This window comes from Colius striatus, chromosome 20 (genome assembly GCF_028858725.1).
Source record: "Colius striatus isolate bColStr4 chromosome 20, bColStr4.1.hap1, whole genome shotgun sequence".
Lineage (NCBI taxonomy): Eukaryota > Metazoa > Chordata > Aves > Coliiformes > Coliidae > Colius > Colius striatus.
Window position 1 is genome coordinate 1,758,484 of NC_084778.1, and position 19,173 is coordinate 1,777,656.

The following is a 19,173-nucleotide window of genomic DNA, read 5'->3' on the forward strand; positions in this document are numbered from 1 at the left end:
TGATCAAGTCAAGAAGCACCAGTTTGCTCAACAGCATTGGGGGGGGGGAGGGGGGGAGGGGGCAGGGTGTGTTGTGTCTGTGTTCAACCCAAACCAAAACAACCCAAACACATTCAGGCCAACAACACAACCAGGAAAACACCCCACAGCAGTGTTCCTGAGTGTTCTCATTTCCTCTTTGCTCCTTCCCTTTTTTCCAGTGCAATCCCAACTGGAAGCCTTTCCAACAGCTCCTTCCCAGGCAGTCCCAGCATCTCCAACACCAGGCTCTCCTGGGGCTCTTGACATGCTGTACTGCAGGTCTCCCCTTCCCACCCAGGAAGCAGAACTCCCTCAGAAGTGGGGAGAAGCAGCAACAGATTTACTCCAGAATCTTTATACTCCCTGCTAGTGATCACTGAATGCCCACCAGAGCCAGCCTGCCTGTGCTGCAGCCCAGCAGCCACACAGGTCAGCAGCAAACTACAGATGTTCTTCAGTCACATGAGAAAACCATGAGGGTGCTTTTCTTGCTACAAAGGCACCTCCCACCTCCTGCAAACAGCCCTATGTGCTCAGTCATCCAGCTTCAGGGCTCTCCCTCTCAGCTGCCATAGCTGGTGTCCTTACACACCACTTCCCAGGCACAGGGGTTTAAGCACCTTACCTGTCACAGATGGAACAGAACACACCAACTGGCTTGAACTGTTTCAACTTGTAACATGAATTAACATTATCACTCACAGCTCAGCTCAGTATTTCCTCACTTGCAACACTGGGACTTGCAAAGCCAGGGCTCAGCTCCCTACAGAGCACTGACAGCCAAGCAGAACCATCTGCACTAAGTTACTCACATGCAGAAGTGTCTGGAGGGCTGAGGCCAAAATACAAGGTGTCTGTTCTGCCTTAGGAGGGAAGGTGGGTTGGTACAGCATCTACAGAGGGGTGGACTTTGCAGATCCCTCTGTGTTCACTGCTCATAGCTATAGCAAGAACTCAATGGGATTGATTTTTAACCCTGGGTTCTACAGTTCACATTGCACTGTGTGCTTTTCCAACTAATTAAACCCTGGGTACACTCATTACAGAGAAACATCCTTCCCTCTCACACAGGACTTGCATTTTTACTAGCTTAAGACAACACTGGGTGTAAAAGCAGAGCAGGTAGGAACTTAGCCAAGCACTAGTGCTGGGCTCAGACCAGCACCTCCTCCTGTGAGCTGATGACATGGGATGGCTGCACTGGCGCTCCCCGCAAGCAGCACTCTCTTACACGTTACCTTCTCCCCATTCTCTCTGGAGCATGGGTCTCTCTGGTCCCATTTCCTCTCTTCCAGAGCTTCTGAAGACAGTTCATCTTCCTCCTCCTCTTCCAGTATATCTGACAGGTCAGAGCTACGGCTGTGCTCAGCGAAGAGCAGCAGCTGTCGGCGTCCTACTTCACACGGTTTTTCTTCTTGCTGTTGAAAAGCAAAAGAGATTCCCTCAGGCTTCTCAGGCACTCTGTTCTAGCAATGAGGTAGCATTTTACCTTTCTCTAGTACACATACAGCTACAGTGTGGCAAGAAATAAATTAGGCAGCATCCAGAGCAGTAACTGGCAGCTGTACACACACACACACACACACACACACTGTAAAGCCTGGGAGTGTCAAAGACAATCCACATCCCTCCATCAACCCAGATTAAACAAACCTCTCTTTTCACTCTGGGCGTTTCTTTCATCACCTCCTTGCCAGGGGACAACCTCAGGAACTCCTGACAGCTACTCCCACCAGTGACTGCATCTTGGAAGGTGTCCTCTGGTCCCTCAGCCTGGCTAAGGGAGGGCAGAGGCTCTGGGCTCACGTGCTTCTCATTTGCCTCCTCCTCTCTTTCAGCACTGGGATCTTTTGGTGTCTCTTCCACAGAGCATGCATGGCAGGTCTCCATATGTACCTTCAGACTACTGTTAAAGGGGCTTTCCAGTTCTGGTGCTTTGGTTACAGATTGCTCCATCTGGGAAAACACAAACAAAAAGAGCCATCACAAACACTGAAACCTGAGGGGGGAGAACTGCACCCTGTAGGTCAGACCCATGCTGGAGCAGTTCATGTAGAACTGTAGCCAGTGGGAAAAATGCACATTGGGGAAGTCTGTGAGGGACTGTCTCCCAAGGGAAGGATCCCACACTGCAGCAGGGGTGAGGAGGCAGCAGCAGAGACCATCTGTGATGAACTGACTGTGACCCCTCTTCCCCATCCCCCTGTGCTGCTGAGGGGAGCAGGTACAGACTTGGCAAGAAGGGAGGGGTGGGAGGAGGTGATTTAAGACTCTGTGTGTAATTCTCATTTCCCTGCTCTGTTTTGATTGTTAATAAATCAAACCAATGCTCCCCAAACTGAATCTGTTTGGCCCATGACAGTAATTGCTGAGTGATCTCTCTGCCCTTATCTCGACTCACAAGCTCTTTGTTCTATTTCTCCTGTTCTGTTTAGGAGGGGAGTGACAGAATGACTTGGTGGGCACCAGGCACCCAGCCAGAGTTAAACCACCACACTCACACAAACCCACTAGGCTGGAGAAGTCAGAGAGCACAGCAATGCCAGACTAACATTGACATCATGGAGGGAACTTCATCTTCTGCCTCTGATGAACTCTTGCTCTCTGCCTGATCTGCTGGCACAGGTGCTATCAGTGGTGAGCTTCATCTGCTCTTCCAGGCACACAACAGCAGCCAATACTCCCAACCACTGGGCTGATGGCCCAAAGGCAACAGTGTGGCACTGAAACACGTTCAGTGACATTTCATTCCATTCCCCAAAATGATCTGTCCTGGTGAGCACACGTGGTACTGGGCAGGAGATCTGTGAGGACACTTACCTGCACCTCTGTCCCTTCATCCAGGCCTTGCCATTCTGCTTCCACTGAAGGGCCAGGCTCTGTGCCCTCACCAGGGAGGGCTGTGCTGCCAGCTTGCTGAGGAGGCACACTCAGGCATTTCTTGTCTCGTGCAGTGTCTGGTCCCTGTGGGGAAGTGCCTAAAGCTTGCACCAAGGAAGGACTGGGAGAGGAGAGGTGCAGTGGTGAAGAGGCTTTGTCAGGCAGAGATCGCCCTGAGTCGTCGTGGCTGGAGGAGACATCAGTCAATTTGGCATCTGAGCTATCAGTGGGAGCTTTGTGTCGAAGCAGGGCTGCAGCTGTGTGCTGTAAAGGGAGGCTGTGTGCAGGCTGAGAGCCCCTGGCTTCCCCACGGGGCAGTCTAGAGGTAAATGTGGTAGAAAGAGCAGAGGCTGAAGGGGAAGAGCGGGGAGAGGCTCGCAGCAAGACCGAGGAGATCTGGGCTGGGACTGAATCCACCGACTCCCCGTAAAGAGACATCGTTCTCACAGACACCTCCCGGCACACCTGGAACATCTGAAGCTGAGACAAGTCCACCAGGACACTCCCAGCTGTTGGAGAAGTAACTTCTATTGCCTGCAAGCAAGAAACCCAGAACAAACAGGGAGCAATGACTTACTGTGCCCAGTTCAGCCCCTCAGAGAACGACAAGTCCTGAACCCAAAGTGAACCCCAAAGCTCTCCAGCTGGTGTGCAGAACACTCACCCTTCTGCACAGTATCAGCAAGAATGAACAGTAAAGAGACACTGTTACTGCTCTGGTTTGCACTGGAACTCACTTCAACTGCTGTTGCTTGCCTCTCTCATGGCCAGTAGCACACCACCATGTGTGCAGGGGACTGCAGGCCATTATTAACACAGGATAGCCTTGGAGACTTCACCAGTACTTTTACTGGACCCTGGGGTGTTTGTATTCCTCTCCCTTTGCCTGTCCCCAATTTAAGAAAGGGCTTGAGAACTACACCTCACTCCTAGACCAGAGACAAGCCCCAGATGGCAGCAAGGTTTTGTACTTGTGCTCCCTCCGTGCCCTGTGGACTCATTGCTCAGGATCAAGCTCGTGCCTAAGGTGAGACAGAGGAGGCTGACACCAAGGTTCCTGTTTTGCTAGTGCAAGGTCCTGTCACAGGAACTTTCCTAGCTCAGTTGTACGGAAAACACATCCAAAACTCAGGCAGATGCCTTTTTTGGTGTGCATCTGTCAAAACAAAGAGCCCAAGGGTTGCCTTTTCTCTGATATCATTCCTTCCCAGGCCAAGGACTGCTATTGCCTCCTCATGGCACGCTTGGTGGACCAAGCTTTCCAGGTGTTGAGGCTCTGCAACTGCCTGCCACCCCTGCACCAGCCTCCAGCCACCCACCTACACAAACAGCAGCCTTGCACAGTGCCAGCACAATACCTTCTGTCCATCGGCATACACGGCGTAACCCGTGACTCGGACGCCGTTGGAAGACCCTTCGGCATCAATGGTGACAGGTAACCAGCTGATAACAAGGATACCTGGCGAGGGACCAGCTTCCACCTGGACATCCAAAGGAGCATCAGGTGTTCCTGAGAGAGACCACACAGATTTTTCCTCTTGCTTACCTGACTACAGCACAAAGCTAAACTAAACCCTGGTTAGAATCAAAGAGAAAACTCCCAGGCCAGACTTGCCACTGCAGAACCTAACTAGAACAGCCAGACTAGGTCTTGGGAAATGGTAGACAGAACCAGAGGAAACAAAGTGCTCTTTGTTCTGTGAAAGCTTCAATGCACAGAAAACAGAACTTTGCAAAAGTAGCTGAGGCCAAGAAGCAGCAAAGTCATGGCAAACCACACCTTCCATGCCCTGAGAGACATGCTGCTCAAATCAGCAAAGGGGACATCTTTCCAGAGCAAATGAAAACAGAAGAGAGAGTATTTGTTTTAAAATGAAGGAAAACATTAAGACAGAACAGTACAGCATCTGAGGCTTTGGCACCTGACCTCGAGGGGAAGCAAAGGAAGGAGAGAGCGCAGCGCTCCAAGCACTCCATGCACAGCAGCAGCGGGCACGACTGCTCTGATACCTGCTAGTGGGGTAGTGAAGTGTATCACAGCTGAGTTCTGCTCCTGCCCCTCTGGCACCTCTTCCCAAGGTGTTTTCAGGGGCCGGGCCTCCAGCTTGGCAACGTACTGAGTGCTGGGCTGCAGGCTGCGGAAGCTGTGCCAGTACACCCCGGGCTTGGTGGTGTCACACTCCTCCCCATTGAGATACACTGCGTGGCTGTAGTTGCTGTTGGAGGGCAGCCAGGTGACCTCTGCTGACGTGGCACTGATGCTTCTGACCTTCAGCATAGTGGGTGCCACGCAAGAATCTCGGCCCACAAAGCAAGTGCATCGCAGTTTGTCAGAGCCGCCTTGCTCTGTCACAGCCTGCACACAGACACGGTAAGACTTTGCCTTTAAGTCCAGCTTCTCAATCACTGCTTTGGTCTGGAAGCCGCTCTTGACGTTCTGCCGTAGCTCTTCATCCACGTAGATGTTGTAGCTCTGTATGTCTGGGCAGCCAGCTGGCAAAAGTGGCGGTTCCCAGCCTACAACTACGCTTCTGGCAAGCTGCTTGATCAAAGTCAGTTTTCTCGGGTAAGGCACTGCTGTATGACTAACAGGTTCCTCCTGGTCTCCTTCTGCTCTACTGGCCAACGGGCTGATGCTACTCTCTTCAATGGAGAAATCACTCTTATCCCCACTGCTGGTGCTTGCACTGACAAAACTTTTCTCCTGGTATGAGCTATGGGTGAGGTCGTTGAGCTCCGAGGGCAGAAACGTCACGAGGTCATCATCTGAAACTCGCTCAACAAAATTGGAGGGGACCAGCCCCCGCCGGCCGTCCATCAGCTCCCCTAAACAGAAAACAGGAAACCTGTTACCACTGCACCTACTGTTCAGCCTTCCAACCCAGCTGCCAGCGGGACAAGAGCTACGCCAGGCCACAGCTGCACTGCACTCAGGGATGGACAGACACCCCCACAAGCTCTGGGAGATCATTCCTGGGGAAGCTTCCTGCATCTCCTGTGGTTTCCCTGGTTAGATCCTAACAGCTCACTGCTCCACACATTCCAGAGCCAGCTAACTGGAAAGTTGGTTTGTGTAATTAGCTTAATGGTCTTTCCTTCTTCATGATCTCACTGCTCCTTATCACAGCTCTTTCACTAACCAGTTGCTTTGCTAGCTTTCCCACACTGTGCAGGTTGATGATTTTATGTCTTCTCCCAGCCATACACATTTGGGGTTTGTAGCACTTCCTCAAGAAAGTCCATCTTTCCAGCTCTGTATTCAGCTCTTGCCTTCGTTTTAGTTCCCTCCTTTATTAAGCTAGCTTCTACAATTAAGATGTTCCAAAAGGACCCCTGGGGATGACTGATACCACAGCACTCTTGGTACGTGCAAGAACCATCAAACCTCAAGTCAAATGAGCAGTGCATGGGGATTGCACTTACTTTCCCCTTTCAAACTCAACCTACAGCACATCAACTGAAAGCAGGGAAAGCTGAAAACATTAGTAAAGAATAACCTTTTTATTCTTTAAGCAATAAACAAACAAACAAATACGAGAGAAGCTTGGGAACAGAAAGAAAGAAAGAGCCAGAACAGTCAAAGAGCAAGCGGTGCAACACGACATGCATTTGCCTCAGCTCTTGCAAAGCACCTCAGTAAATCAGGATCCTTCATCACAGTAAGTCAGCTTCACAAAGAAACTTGAGTATCAATTTAGAGTCCACCATTCTTGGTTTCAATTCCACAAGCCTATTAGTCAATCAGGATCGTGTTTTCAAAGGTGTCAACAGAGAAATACACTGTATGACACCACACAGGACAACTGTAGTTTGGGTTGCTTATCTTATACCCTACTCTGATAAAAGAGCAAGAGGTAACTGAGACCATCAAGTGCCTCTGTGCAGTCACTGGAAAGAAGGAAACAGCCCATCTGCAGAAGGTGCCTGGGGCTGAACATGTCCCTCTTCATGGCTAGGGAGGAACCATATGGGGATGAAACCTGGAGCTGTGCTGAAAGCAGTGGCAGAATTCCCACTCACATCACTAGACCAGGATTTCATCTTTTAGACTTAATTTAATCAAGACATAAACAAACCATTCTCCAACAAAACCTGCTCTTCCCTCTACCAAACCAACTGTGGGCAGAAAAAGCTTTATCTTCACGTTTCAAGACTCATTACACTTCACTCTTTTTAAGGGAGGTCACCTCTCCATAAGAGTTCACATTGCACTGCACTCAAACACACCTTCAAAGAAGCCATCTTCATCCATGTCCCCATAGATGTAAATATACTCTCCAGCAGTCAGTGGAAGCTCTGCCTCTGGGTTTTCATTAGGCCCATCAAAAGGATTGTAGCTGAAACATTTACAACATGAAGACTTATTTTTCCATAGGAACTCTCCCAGCAACACTTGCAAGCTGTGATGTTAGACCAGCTTACAGCTCCCTGGGGCTGCAGCCACCTCTTGCACACAGCAAGCTCCACACACAAAGGTCAAGACTCGAGTTTACAGGTTTATATATATCTAATAACACATTGCTCCATGTTCAAATAGCAGCTAGGGGTGATTTTCTGAGTAGCAGAACAGATGCCTTGTGACATCTGAAGGAACAGATCACAGTGACTCAAAGTGTTTAGGGCAGGATCTGAATTCCCTGAGTGCCTGCTGAGTTTCGGAGTGTTCCAAGGAGATAAGCTGGAAGACTCTGCATTTCTATAACAGATATCCTTAAATTCACCTGCACCCTTATCTATTTTATGCAGGTAGCTCTCTGCATTTCATGCATTTAATAGTTGTCAAGAAAAAGAAACAAACCAAACCCAAAACCACCCCAGCTTTAGAAGGTGCACTCGCTGTACCACTGTCATGGACAAGCACGGCACACAACGTCAGAATCTCTGTGTTTAACACCCTAAGAATGAGCAGATCTGTGCAAGAGGAATGTGACACAATGTGAATGAGGGAAACAAAGGTTACTAGCTTTTTTCTTCATAATTATCTAGCCCTCAGGGTCCAAGTTATAAAACCCTCAGTGCTGTGAGATCACATGTGAAACAGCAGTCCAAAAGCCTCACCAGCCTGAAAATGATAAACACACTGATGATGCTCCAGGTTGTTCTAACCTGCCTGCCCAGGGATCCCTGAGCTAATCAGATGGCCTATCACAGGAAAATGCCTCATGAAAAACCTTTATCTCCTCAAGCATCTGCTGCAAATTCCTGCCTTTTAGTCTTTAAAGGGAATTTTAACATGCCAAAGCAATGTTATCCCCTCTCTGAGCTGGGCCAGACCTTACAGGCCCAAGACATCTGACATCCAATCTGCTCTTCACAAGCACAGCACCATCCTTGTTCTCTTCCTCTCAATCCACAGTGTAAAAGCTGAAGGATATGTCAATACTCTGAGCTGTAAACAGTCATTTGGCTTTGACCATGATGGCTCTGTGGACAGCAACAATTACCAGGAAAATCTGGGGTTATTTCACCCATTTGGGTTCTTGTCCTCTTAAAATTACAGCCAGAGAGATTTTTGGTCAAAAACTCAGGAATTCTGGGCTCAAACTTTCTGAATTGTTGGAGCAAGTTTTCTTGGAGAAAATTTCTTGGGAGCTGGCAACAATGAGACAGGCTGTCTAACCCCACTGACCACAAGAAGTGACCCAGTACCTGTATCGAGCTAGGAACACCTGGAGCTTTGCAGGCCCTTGGCTGCCTGGCTCTGGCATTAGAGAGATGCTGTCAACATCCAGCTCTTCCATTTCACTTGCAGTGTCCACCTAAAAAACATTAAAGATACAGGATATGACGTGATCCAAATCAGAGTAAAGGAACAGTCAAAAGGTTTGAACATCAGTGAACAAGTTCTCTAAGGTCACGTGTGATGTGAGTCTGACCACTGGGCTAAGGATCATCTGGAAAAATCACATTTAAGGTGAAGTAGTAGTAGTAGTAAGAGGCAAGGGGTCCATGCTGCAGCTTCATGGGCTCCAGTCAGACATTTCCTCTTCTTTGTCCCCTGTTTTCTTCAGGAAGGCAGGAGGGAACGGACACGGCAGTACTGGTGCTGCCAGCAACACGTTTATTCCCTGCTGGCTAGAAGGCACAGGTCACACAGGGTACTCTCACACTGACCTCTGGAGTTGGGCAGGATTTTGGACTGTTCTGCATGGATTCTGATTTTGAAGAGTTTGACTGAGATTCCACTTTCTTTGCTTGTTTCTGAGAACCGGCAGCAGCAAGCGGGGAGCCAGCAGCAGCATGAGGCAACCGCTGTGACGACTCCAGCTCATCGGTCCCCTCATGGTGAACCTTCTTTGCACTCTGGTGAGTGAGCAACCCAGGAACAGCCAATTCTGCAACAAAATGAGCACAAGATGAGCAGTGAGGATCACTGCCAGCAAACACCCTTCAGAGCAGCTCGAGTCTCTAAGAATGTGACTCGAGTAACAGTGCAACAGACTGGACACGCTGGACTCTCTGGTCAGAGAAATGCCAAGTTCTCTTTATAACTACCAATTACTAACAAGGAACTCAAGGTGTTTACAAGGGACACACAGATCCCAAAAGTTAACTACACATTTGCATGATTTCCTTTCAACCTTTCCCTTTCCACAAAGAGCTCCTTTGTCAAAACACTCGCAGGCATCCCCAGCAATTACCCTTCTCCCAGGGGGGCTGTGGGGTAGAGCTGCACAGAGCAAGGGGGAGCTCAGAAGTCACCAGGGTAGAGGTGAGCAGGTCGATTTTTCCCGTTTGCAGGCGGAATTGTTGGAGTTCCTGAGACAGGAGGCTGAACTGCTCTGTTTGACTGCGACACTGCTCTTCTAGATCCTTCACCCGGGCCTGACAAGGAGAGACACAAGGTGAGGCACAAACCCATATCCAAACCACCGGTGAGGTTCCAAAGAGCATTTGTCTTTGCTGCCATCTTTTCACTGGGCCTCAGTGTCCAAGAAGCTGAGGTGTGTCCTGCCCAAGAAAGCTCATTAGGAACTGGCAGCTCTGCATCTATAGTGTCCTTGAAAACCTAACACTCATCATCTAGGAGGAGACTGCAAGCTCAATTAGGAATCATCCCTGAAACACTGGGTTTGAACTTCAGTGTCCTACCCAAGCCCTGCACAAGACCAGGTGAGAAAAGTCAAAAGACAAACAAGCCTTGAAAAGAAAAAGACTGAGAAGGCTTTGCATGTTTACTGGAGCATAAACATCACATCTCCAAAGGAAATTGCTCTCTGTCTTGTCCATCACCCCAGAGGCTTCAAAAAGCTCCCAAAAGCTTATCCTGGCCTTCCCATCATTATGGGCAGGACTCTGTATTGTCTCCTCCAGGCAGCAGGAAGGGCAGAGAGCACCCTGGCCCATGTTGCAGAACGTTTCTTTGATGCTGGCAGCCCATACACTTTGTCACCAAGTCCTCAGGGGTGACTTGCTCCAGAAAAATCCATGCTGAGTACAAGAAAGCTACATCTCAGCAAGATAAGATGCAGGGCAGCCTTGGGGAAATACTACAGAGAGGGAAGGACATATTCCTACTAGAGCACCATTTGTATTTTCCAGTATTCTCTTTCTGTCATCTCTAGATCTTCCCCTTCCAAAACATTGCTGAGTACTGGCTGTCTTTACACATCCCCACATACTCCCTAGGTGTAGGCATATCAACTCCCAGGAGACTGCAACTGCTCCTTTCCCTCTTCCCACTCTTCCCCTGTGCTTCCTAGACAGATAACCTGTGTAAAATCTGCTCACACACTTCAGGTAATAAGTAAACAAAAAGCATTAGTGCTGGGTAGGAATATATCATCTCATCAGCAGTTCCTCAGCTGAACTGATGCAGAGACTATTTAATTTGGCATTAGTGCATGTGGCTGAAGTGCAGGCTGTGCCTTGCAAGAGATGACATTTGTTCCCTTTTTTTCTCTTTGGGCTGACATCACATCAGGCTTTGTAGTCACTCATCTCATCATTTGGCAAAGGTAATGCAGAAAAACAGATGACTGCACTGTGCTCTTCAAAATTTTCCACTCTACAAAACGTTGTTGAAGTGTCTTTTTCTCCTTCCAACCCAAAAAAATAAACCATGCCTTGAAATATGAAGTGAGTCAGAAAGTCTGGGTCTTAGGCAGCTCTAAAAATAACACATCTGACCTGGAAAAAGCTTTCTCTCTCAAGACTACTTTTCACAATCTCTGCTTCCCATCATCCAACCAATTACAAAGCCAGCAGGATCTGTCTTTTTTTCTCCATGGTGCTTTCTCTTGCAATCATATTGCTATTGCTTTTGGGTTTGGAAGGAAACACCCCACTCCCAGACTGCAAACAGTTCCTAAAAGGCCTTTAAATGTATGTGATATGTGGGCAAGGTGCACAGCTGGACCATTCTAAAAATCTGGAAATGTCAAAAAATATACAAAGCTCCTAATCCTAAATGATCAGAGAAAAAGCAAAGCATTTAAACAGAAAAGCAGCTGCTCCAGCAAACTCATAGTGGTAGCTCTTTCAATGACATGTATCTCCTGAAGGTGACACTCCTGCAACCTTTTCCAGAGCGTAGTTAAAACAAGAATATCAAGCAACTGTCAAAGTCAGGACAGAGGAGAAGATGTCCTGTTTGACAGGATTATAGCAGTACCTGCATGCAATCCAAAGCACTCTGGTAGCAAGAAGCAAAAAAACACAGAAGACATAAAACCACATGAGCAGTTAGACTGAACAAAAGCCAACAGTTTCACTGAAGATGTCCTTGCAGAAGAACAAAACCATGGCAGCCACTAAAATCACCCCAGTGAGTTCCAAAACCTTTGGTGCTTTGCCTTTGCAGCTCCAGGAAATCACAGCCAAGGTTTTCTCCAAAGTCATCTGGTAAACACTGAGATAATGCAAATCAAAAGCAAAACAATGCTCGCCACACCTGCCAGGCTGAGCTGTTAAGCCGTCTGCCACCACGGCGAAGGGTGTGGATGTCAGAGCACTCACACAGCTGGTCCCAGCCTCACAAATGGGACAAGGGAGCTGCCTCAAACTCCTTATGCTCAGGCAAAGGCCACATTTCTCCTTTTTTCCCCCCCTCTCTAATAAAAAGCATAGAGCACATAACACAAAAGGAATTTCAAATCACATGCTGATGATCCTGGAACACTGAGCAGGCAGGTCTGAGGTTGATTACTTAACACATCCCCTGTTGGGCACAACCTGAATGAAGTTACTTCTCTGAGGACTGAGCAGGATTTAACCCCTGAAAAAGCATTCTGCTCAAGACACAACAAAATGCAGGGCATCAAGAAAGCTGACATTAAGAACAAAAGACCAAACGTGCACCAACTAATTCACCTTGTTGTTCTGTCTTACCTCTAGAAGCTGCACTGCTCCTTCATGCTCTCTTTTTGCCTCTGCCTGTGCCTGAGGAATAAGAAATGGAGTAAATTACAAAGCAGCCTACCTAAGCTCACCTCATCATCTTGATAGAACATTCTAGATTTACAACACTGGGCAGGCTGAAAGCATCTTTGGCCATTCAGGAGAAAAGCCCTTCCCTTTGCCCAGGGACCAGAGTCTGCTGAGACACCGACACTCTGCCCTCATTTACTGCATCCTGCAATCTCCCACGTGGCTCCTACATACCCTGCACTTTCATGAGAACAAGGTGCAGGAATCCCATCAATCTCTAGGGATTCAGACAGTAAAATGTCCCTCGTGTGTCACCCTGCATACCTGCTGCAGCCGCCTGACCTCCTCCTGCTTCTCCTGCAGGACTAGCAGCGCTTCCTTGTGCTCGACTTCCAGCTGCTGCCTCCGCTCAGCCACATTTCTCATGTGCTGCAGAACAATTCACAGACAGCTCAGAGGTGACATTACTCAAACACTGTCCTCTGTCCTGTCATGGGCTATGGAAGTCAGAACATGGCCTGTATTTCATGCCATCATAGGAGGAGGAGGCAAGAAACTCTCACCACAAGCCAGAGCAACAGAGTCAAAGAAAATCCATTTTCATGTCCCCTCCCACCCAAACCCCTGAAGCAGCTTTTCTAAAGCACCTCTGCCCCCTTTGGAGGGCCATATTCCAGCATCTGGCAGGAGCAGATTCACAACAGAAACACAAAGAATGGGGGAGGGAAAAAGAGGCAGCACTGAGTGCCTGCACAGTCCTTTCACCCACGTGGATCCTACCGACCTTCAGCACCTGCTCGAGATTCTCCAGCTTGCTTTGGAGTCCTTGATTCGTCTGAATTACTGAATCCCGTTCCTTAGTAACCAAAACAACCTGCAATTTCAGGTCAGCATTCTCAGATTCAACCTGAAGAGAGAGGATCTGCAGTTAGCACAAGTAGCCACAGGTATTTCCTTCTATAAATAATGGAGGATGATTCGTTTCTGTATCTCACTGGGCTGTTGTGCAGAGCTGTTTGTCATGATACCAAAATCATGACTTTCCTCTCCCTCTGCCTTTCACTCCAAACAAAGACATGAGCATTTGAATCAGTCCTCAATGTGATGAACACTTCATTTGCACATGCTGCTTCTCCCACTAAACTCCCCTCCCCATTTGCAAGGAGGAAGGGACTGGGATATGAACAGGGAACTTGCTGAAGAGATAGGAAAAAAGCACAAAGGTTTACAAGCTTTTTAATCCTAGGTGGCAGGATTAAATGCAGAGAGCAGTACAGAAAGATCACTAGCCTGCTGAAATCGTGTTTTAGGGTACACAGATGGGCCTGTGGCCATTACTCAGTTGACAATTTGACCTTGCTAGCACCCTAAGTTTCCTTCTCAGCAAAGTTTCACAGAAGCTAATGCTCCATCTGACAGGGTGTTGCTTTTTACCTGTCCTGCCCATCCAGCCTTCTCATTCAGCTGCAAGTTCTCTTCAGCCAGTCGTGCATTTTCACTCTGTACCTCCTGCAGCTGGATCTCCTGTCCAGAAAGAGCAGGAATTATTACACCAAGGCCCTCAGACTGACTAAGCAGCACAAGAAAATGACCGTGGGTTTGTGTAACTACCACCTCAAGATGCAGAGATCTTTCAACACTTGTCTGGAGTGCATGTGAAAATGGCAAAGTGTCTCTTCCAGCCAGCCAAGGCCACAGAGTTTCATTCAGCAATTTATGTAGCTATACTTAACCCAGAGCTAGCTCAAACACTAAATAAACAATTCCAGCCTCAAGGGCTGGAGCCCAAAATTCGTGACACTGCTCAAATTGAGACTGGTGATTCCTTAAGAGAAACTGAAGAGAATCCAAGTGAGGCACACAACTCCTCTTCCACCATCATGCTCACAACAGTAGGCAACAAGAGCACTCACCAATTCTTTGCATCTTTTATGCTTTTTCCTCACTTCATGCTCAAGGTTTTCACATTTTTTGCGCTTTTTCTTGAGTTCAAATTCCTGCATGGAACAAGCAGCAGCAGATCAGCAGGCTCACTGCCTTACAATGCAGAAGAAATCCAAGCCCAGCCTTCTCAGACCCAGTGCTGTGTTGGCTATTTTTATTTGCCTTAAGGAAATCTCACTGTGATGAACACAAACAATCCAGAAGCCAAGGGAGATGTAGCAAAACCTACAAACTCTTCACATGAAACAGCTATTCCTCTCTTCCCCAAGTCTTTCATCTTCTGGAAACAGCTCTCAGTTCCCCATTTGCACAGTGTTTCTGTTTGTACAGAATAGTGTGGAGGCCAGGATGGGGGGGACAAAAAGGCAGAGCTGTGCAAATCATTAATAGCTTGAAACACTAGCTGAGCTATCTTAGCTATCCCTCTAATCCAAACAACATTTAACAGAGAGCAAACATCCTCTGGTACCTTTATTTCCAGTTACTCACAACCACTCTGGGTTCTGCAGGCAGGTAAGAACTGCTAAATCTGACAACTGTCCTAGTTTGCTGGCATAATTCACAAGGGACATATTCCTCACATGACATCTGTTCCAGGTCAGTCAAAGCTGTTCCTAGCTCCAGTAAGACTAAAGCAAACACAGCACAGAATCTTCTGGTGTGTTTCTCATTTAGAGTGACACATTCCCCCACCAGCCCAACACCTGGAGCTGCCACCCAGCAACACTCTCCCTGCAGATGATCTGTGTTTCCCCCACTGATTCCCTAAGCTTCCTACTTTTGCAGAGCAGCTGCACCTAAAAAAAGACTTCAGTGCTCAAAATCTCTGCCTGGATTGGCATGGGTAAAAACCCCAGGGAAAAGCAGAGCACACCTTCACCCAAACTCAGCTTCACAACTCACCAGCTGCTCTATCTGTTGGCTGCTCTCTTGGTCAGTTATTGCATTTTTGGGAGGGAAATTTTCATGTCCTTCAGAGGCAGGTCCCAGTGGTTGCACACCTGGCTCCACCTGGAAAGCAAGTGAGAAGCCAGAGAGGTCAGGGAGAGGCAGGATCACAGAGCACACCATGAACACCAATGTGCAAAGGACGAGATGCTCTACTGGCAGTACTGCCTGGGGGAGCAACGCTCCACATGAAAACCCCTGATCTCTGAACTGCCCCACTGGCCATGGAGAAAGATGAACAGCATGCCAGGGATCTCTCAGCCACCAGAGACCTGTGCTGAGAGTCTTCTGGAGCCAGCTTGACTAAAGCACCCACATGCAACAGTGGGCTCCAGTAGCTCTCAGATCCAAGTTCCCATTTGTGCCTCGTCTAAAGCTTCAGCAAGAGGCATCAGCAACACCTTTAACAGTCCTCACCAAAGCCATACACAGAAGGTGGAAGATGGTGAGAAAGGAGAACAGCAGAAGGTATGAATCAGTGAGGATTCAGAATCTAAAGGCAGGGAAGAGTAAACAAAAGCTACCGAGAAATGGAGCATCCCCCCTTAGCTGAGGGCTGAAATAGCAGCAGGTGTTGCTGTGGTTTATGCATCACCATCAAACCAGATGAAGGGAGACACTTTTTGCACACATTTGTATACAAGTGTCTCACAAAATGCCTTTTAATTTGGCTACAAACACATCTTTAATCCTCTGAACTTTCACTCTCGGTTGGTATTTGTCTGCCTAGAGTGACCCCTGACAGCACAGCAAGGCCTGAGCTAAACAGAAGAGTGAGCTTGGAGAGAGTTATAAATACTGAATTGAATGTTATTTTTGACACTTTAAGGTCAGGAGATCCAAGCTATCAGCAAGCACATGGGTGAGGGACATCCAGCAGGTAAAATCTGCTTGGATGCTCTGAACACACTGAGCTACAGTGCTCTGAAAGGCTCCTGCACACACTGAGCCACCACAAAATGAGGGGGAACCTACTCTCTTGGGTAAATATCTAGTAAAAATGAGAGGACTAAGCAGGCAGCAAGAACTGTGCTCTCCAAGTACTGAGAGAGCAAAGAGACAAATGGTGGAGAGGGTCTCATGACACTGAGAGATTACAGAGGGCTGTGAGACAAACGATGCTTTAATAGAACCCAGTGCTTAGACAAAAAGGCAAAGAGATCTATTGGGAAAGGGAGATAAAACTTCATTATACCACTGTATAAATCAGTGACACGGCATCTGGGATGGGACAGGCAACACTGTACAAAAATGACTGAAAATGCACAGAGGAAGAGGAAAAAGATGAACAGTGAATAATGGAAGAGGAGAGAAAGAAACAAACCAAAAGGCTGAAAGGGAGAATGGGCTATAAACTCAGCCTTGGAAAAGCCAAACAAGGAATGAATATTCAATGCATCTTGTATACGCAGCTGGTGGGAACTAGGAAGGAACCTGTCCTCAGCCAGTCCCCAGGTGTGAAACCCCGCAGGAGGCACCGCGGCTTCTCAGACATTCACAGAGAAATTGGGTGAGCCCAGGCAAGACAAACCCCCCTCCCAAGCGCCGGCAGGTGCCACTGTGCCGACCCTGCCCCTGCAAACCCACAGCCCCCGGGAGCTGGGGGGCAGCAGGGTGCAGCAGGGGGGCAGCAGGGGGGCAGCAGGGGGCAGCAGGGGGGCAGCAGGGGGGGCAGCAGGGTGCAGCTGGGGGGCAGCAGGGTGCAGCAGGGGGGCAGCTGGGGGGCAGCAGGGGGTGCAGCTGGGGGGCAGCAGGGTGCAGCTCTGGGGCAGCTGGGGGGCAGCTGGGGGGCAGCAGGGTGCAGCTGGGGGGCAGTAGGGTGCAGCTCTGGGGCAGCTGGGGGGCAGCTGGGGTGCAGCTGGGGGGCAGCAGGGTGCAGCTGGGGGGCAGCTGGGGGGCAGCAGGGTGCAGCTGGGGGGCAGCAGGGTGCAGCTGCCCCCCGGGGCCCGGCCTCACGCACCCGCTCCCTGCCCGCGGGCAGCCCCGGAGGCCCCGGCTCCTCCCGTGCCGGAGGCGCCCGCCAAGCCCGGCCCAGCCCTCGTTGCCCACGGCGGGCTGAGCCCCTCGGCCGGCCCCGGCCGTCTCCCCGCCGCGTCCAGCTCCGTTGCGGCGACTTCGGCCCCCCGAGCGCTGCGGGCGAGCCCCGCCGCCCTCACCCCCGCGGGCAGCGGAGGCCCCGGCGGGCCCGTCCCGGCGGCCGGCGAGCGGGGCTCGGTCCCGCCGCCGCAGCCGCTCCCCGCCGGCGCCTCGGGCCCGCCCGGCCCGGCCCCCGGCAGAGGCGGCGCCGCGGCCGCCCCCGGCCCGGCTCAGGGCCCCAAGCAGGGCCCGGCCTTACCTGCCGGCTGCGCGGCCGCCAGCGGGGAGGCGGCGCCCGGAGCGCGGCCGGATTTGCCGGGCCGTACCACTGCGGAGGGGCCGCGGGGCCGGGGCTCGGCGCTGGCTGCGGCCTGTGAGGCGGCGGCGGGGCCGGGCAGTGCCCGGCGGGGACGGCGGTCACGGAGCCGCGGGAGCTCGGGCCCCGCACCGCCGCCGTGGCCGTGGGTGCCCATCGCTCACCCGCTGGCAGCCAACGTCCCGGCCGCCACAGCCATCCAAAGCGTGTGTTCTCGGCAAACCGGGCAAAAAGAGGTGCTGTCGGCTTTGCTCTGGCCCTGACGCGTGTTGGAGGCATTTAAGCACTGCTCGTGTCCCAGTGCGGGATGCTTCTCGACTTCGTGGGTCGCCTTAAAACGAATTAACGTGCTGAGTGGCGCTTCCACTTTCCCTCGGCTGAGCCACGGCTTGGTTGGGCCTCTTAAAGGTCTTTTGGTTGGGCTTCTTAAAGGTCTTTTGGTTGGGCCTCTTAAAGGTCTTTTGGTTGGGCTTCTTAAAGGTCTTTTGGTTGGGCTTCTTAAAGGTCTTTTGGTTGGGCCTCTTAAAGGTCTTTTGGTTGGGCTTCTTAAAGGTCTTTTGCAACTGGAATGATTCTGTGGTGCCTGAGCTGCAGGTGTAGCTGTGTCCCCACACTGGAGCACCCTGCCAGCAGCACCCTGCCAGCAGCACCCACCACATCCCAGCACCACCTCACCCTGTGAGACCCCAAATCCCTTCAGAAACCAGCACAGCACCTATTCACAACGGGCACAAGCCACAGCGCTCACCTACTCTTTCCCCAAGAGCAGTAATCAACTGAGCAACTAAACAGCAAAGCTTTTAGCTGGTTGACCCACTTGTCTCACCTGGCTGTGTGCTGGGTCCTCCTTCAGCAGAGGTGAACCTTTGCTGCAGGTGTTTGGCACGGGAAGGGGCAGCCCCACGTGTGTGGCAGCGCTGGGCAAGGAGCTGCCCGAGCTCATTTTAGAGGAGCTGATTTTAGAGGAGCGTAGACACTCCTTGAAGTTCTTGAGCGCGATCTGTCTCTGCAGCCGCAGCACCTCCCGCTGGGATTCCCGCAGCAGGCGGTCGAACTCGATGACGTTGAGGCAGCGAGGGTCGTCCTGGGGGGACACAGACACATGGTGTGGCTGGAAACAGCTAGCAGGAGTCAAGGTGGTGATTTAACATGCAAGCACCAAACGCCGTGCTGAGGAGATGCTGGTGCAAACCAGGCGCTGTGTGCGGCACACAAAGGTTTCTGTCCGCTGGGTCTCCAAAGCCTCAGAAGCAGGAGCTAATGCACATGTGTTATTCCTCCCGCAGCTAAAAACTAGCCTGCGGTGCTTCTGCACAGCAGCACAAAGCAAAAGGTGTTCCGTGAGCATGTGCTTTCTCAGAGCTTGCCAGCAGAGAGCGTGGCGGGATCACTGAATTTCATCTCCCAGCCCAAGGACAACCTTGGCCGGTTTGCCCTCCTTGGTGTGGGTGCTGGGGCATTCTGTGCAGCCCTAACGGTGCTTAAAGGGCTTGAAATAGTGGAAAGAATGGGGAGCATCTGGGATTTGTTCAGTTGTCACTCGGGATAATGTTTGGTTTCCAAACACTACTGGTTTCTAACCTCTTCAGAGACAGTGTTGTGTGGATGGGCCCCTGTCT

The 19,173-nt window shown here is 50.3% G+C and overlaps 1 protein-coding gene across 1 annotated transcript in view; it reads right to left on the bottom strand.

Moving 5' to 3' along the window:
- The window catches only part of TSPOAP1 (TSPO associated protein 1), a 29,553-nt gene extending 11,095 nt beyond the window's left edge, over positions 1–18,458 (bottom strand). Inside the window, exons 1-16 of the mRNA XM_062012303.1 lie at positions 18,381–18,458; positions 15,118–15,225; positions 14,184–14,267; positions 13,705–13,794; positions 13,055–13,177; positions 12,595–12,699; positions 12,232–12,282; positions 9,543–9,726; positions 9,016–9,236; positions 8,551–8,660; positions 7,129–7,238; positions 4,912–5,727; positions 4,260–4,411; positions 2,842–3,435; positions 1,675–1,977; positions 1,260–1,439 (exon numbers count right to left, since the gene is read on the bottom strand). Of these exons, the coding sequence (XP_061868287.1) occupies positions 1,260–1,439; positions 1,675–1,977; positions 2,842–3,435; positions 4,260–4,411; positions 4,912–5,727; positions 7,129–7,238; positions 8,551–8,660; positions 9,016–9,236; positions 9,543–9,726; positions 12,232–12,282; positions 12,595–12,696 (2,823 nt within the window). The 5' untranslated portion in view covers positions 12,697–12,699; positions 13,055–13,177; positions 13,705–13,794; ... (1 more) ...; positions 15,118–15,225; positions 18,381–18,458. The remainder of the gene's footprint in view (positions 1–1,259; positions 1,440–1,674; positions 1,978–2,841; positions 3,436–4,259; positions 4,412–4,911; positions 5,728–7,128; positions 7,239–8,550; positions 8,661–9,015; positions 9,237–9,542; positions 9,727–12,231; positions 12,283–12,594; positions 12,700–13,054; positions 13,178–13,704; positions 13,795–14,183; positions 14,268–15,117; positions 15,226–18,380) is intronic.
- Between the last annotated feature and the right edge of the window lie 715 nt (positions 18,459–19,173).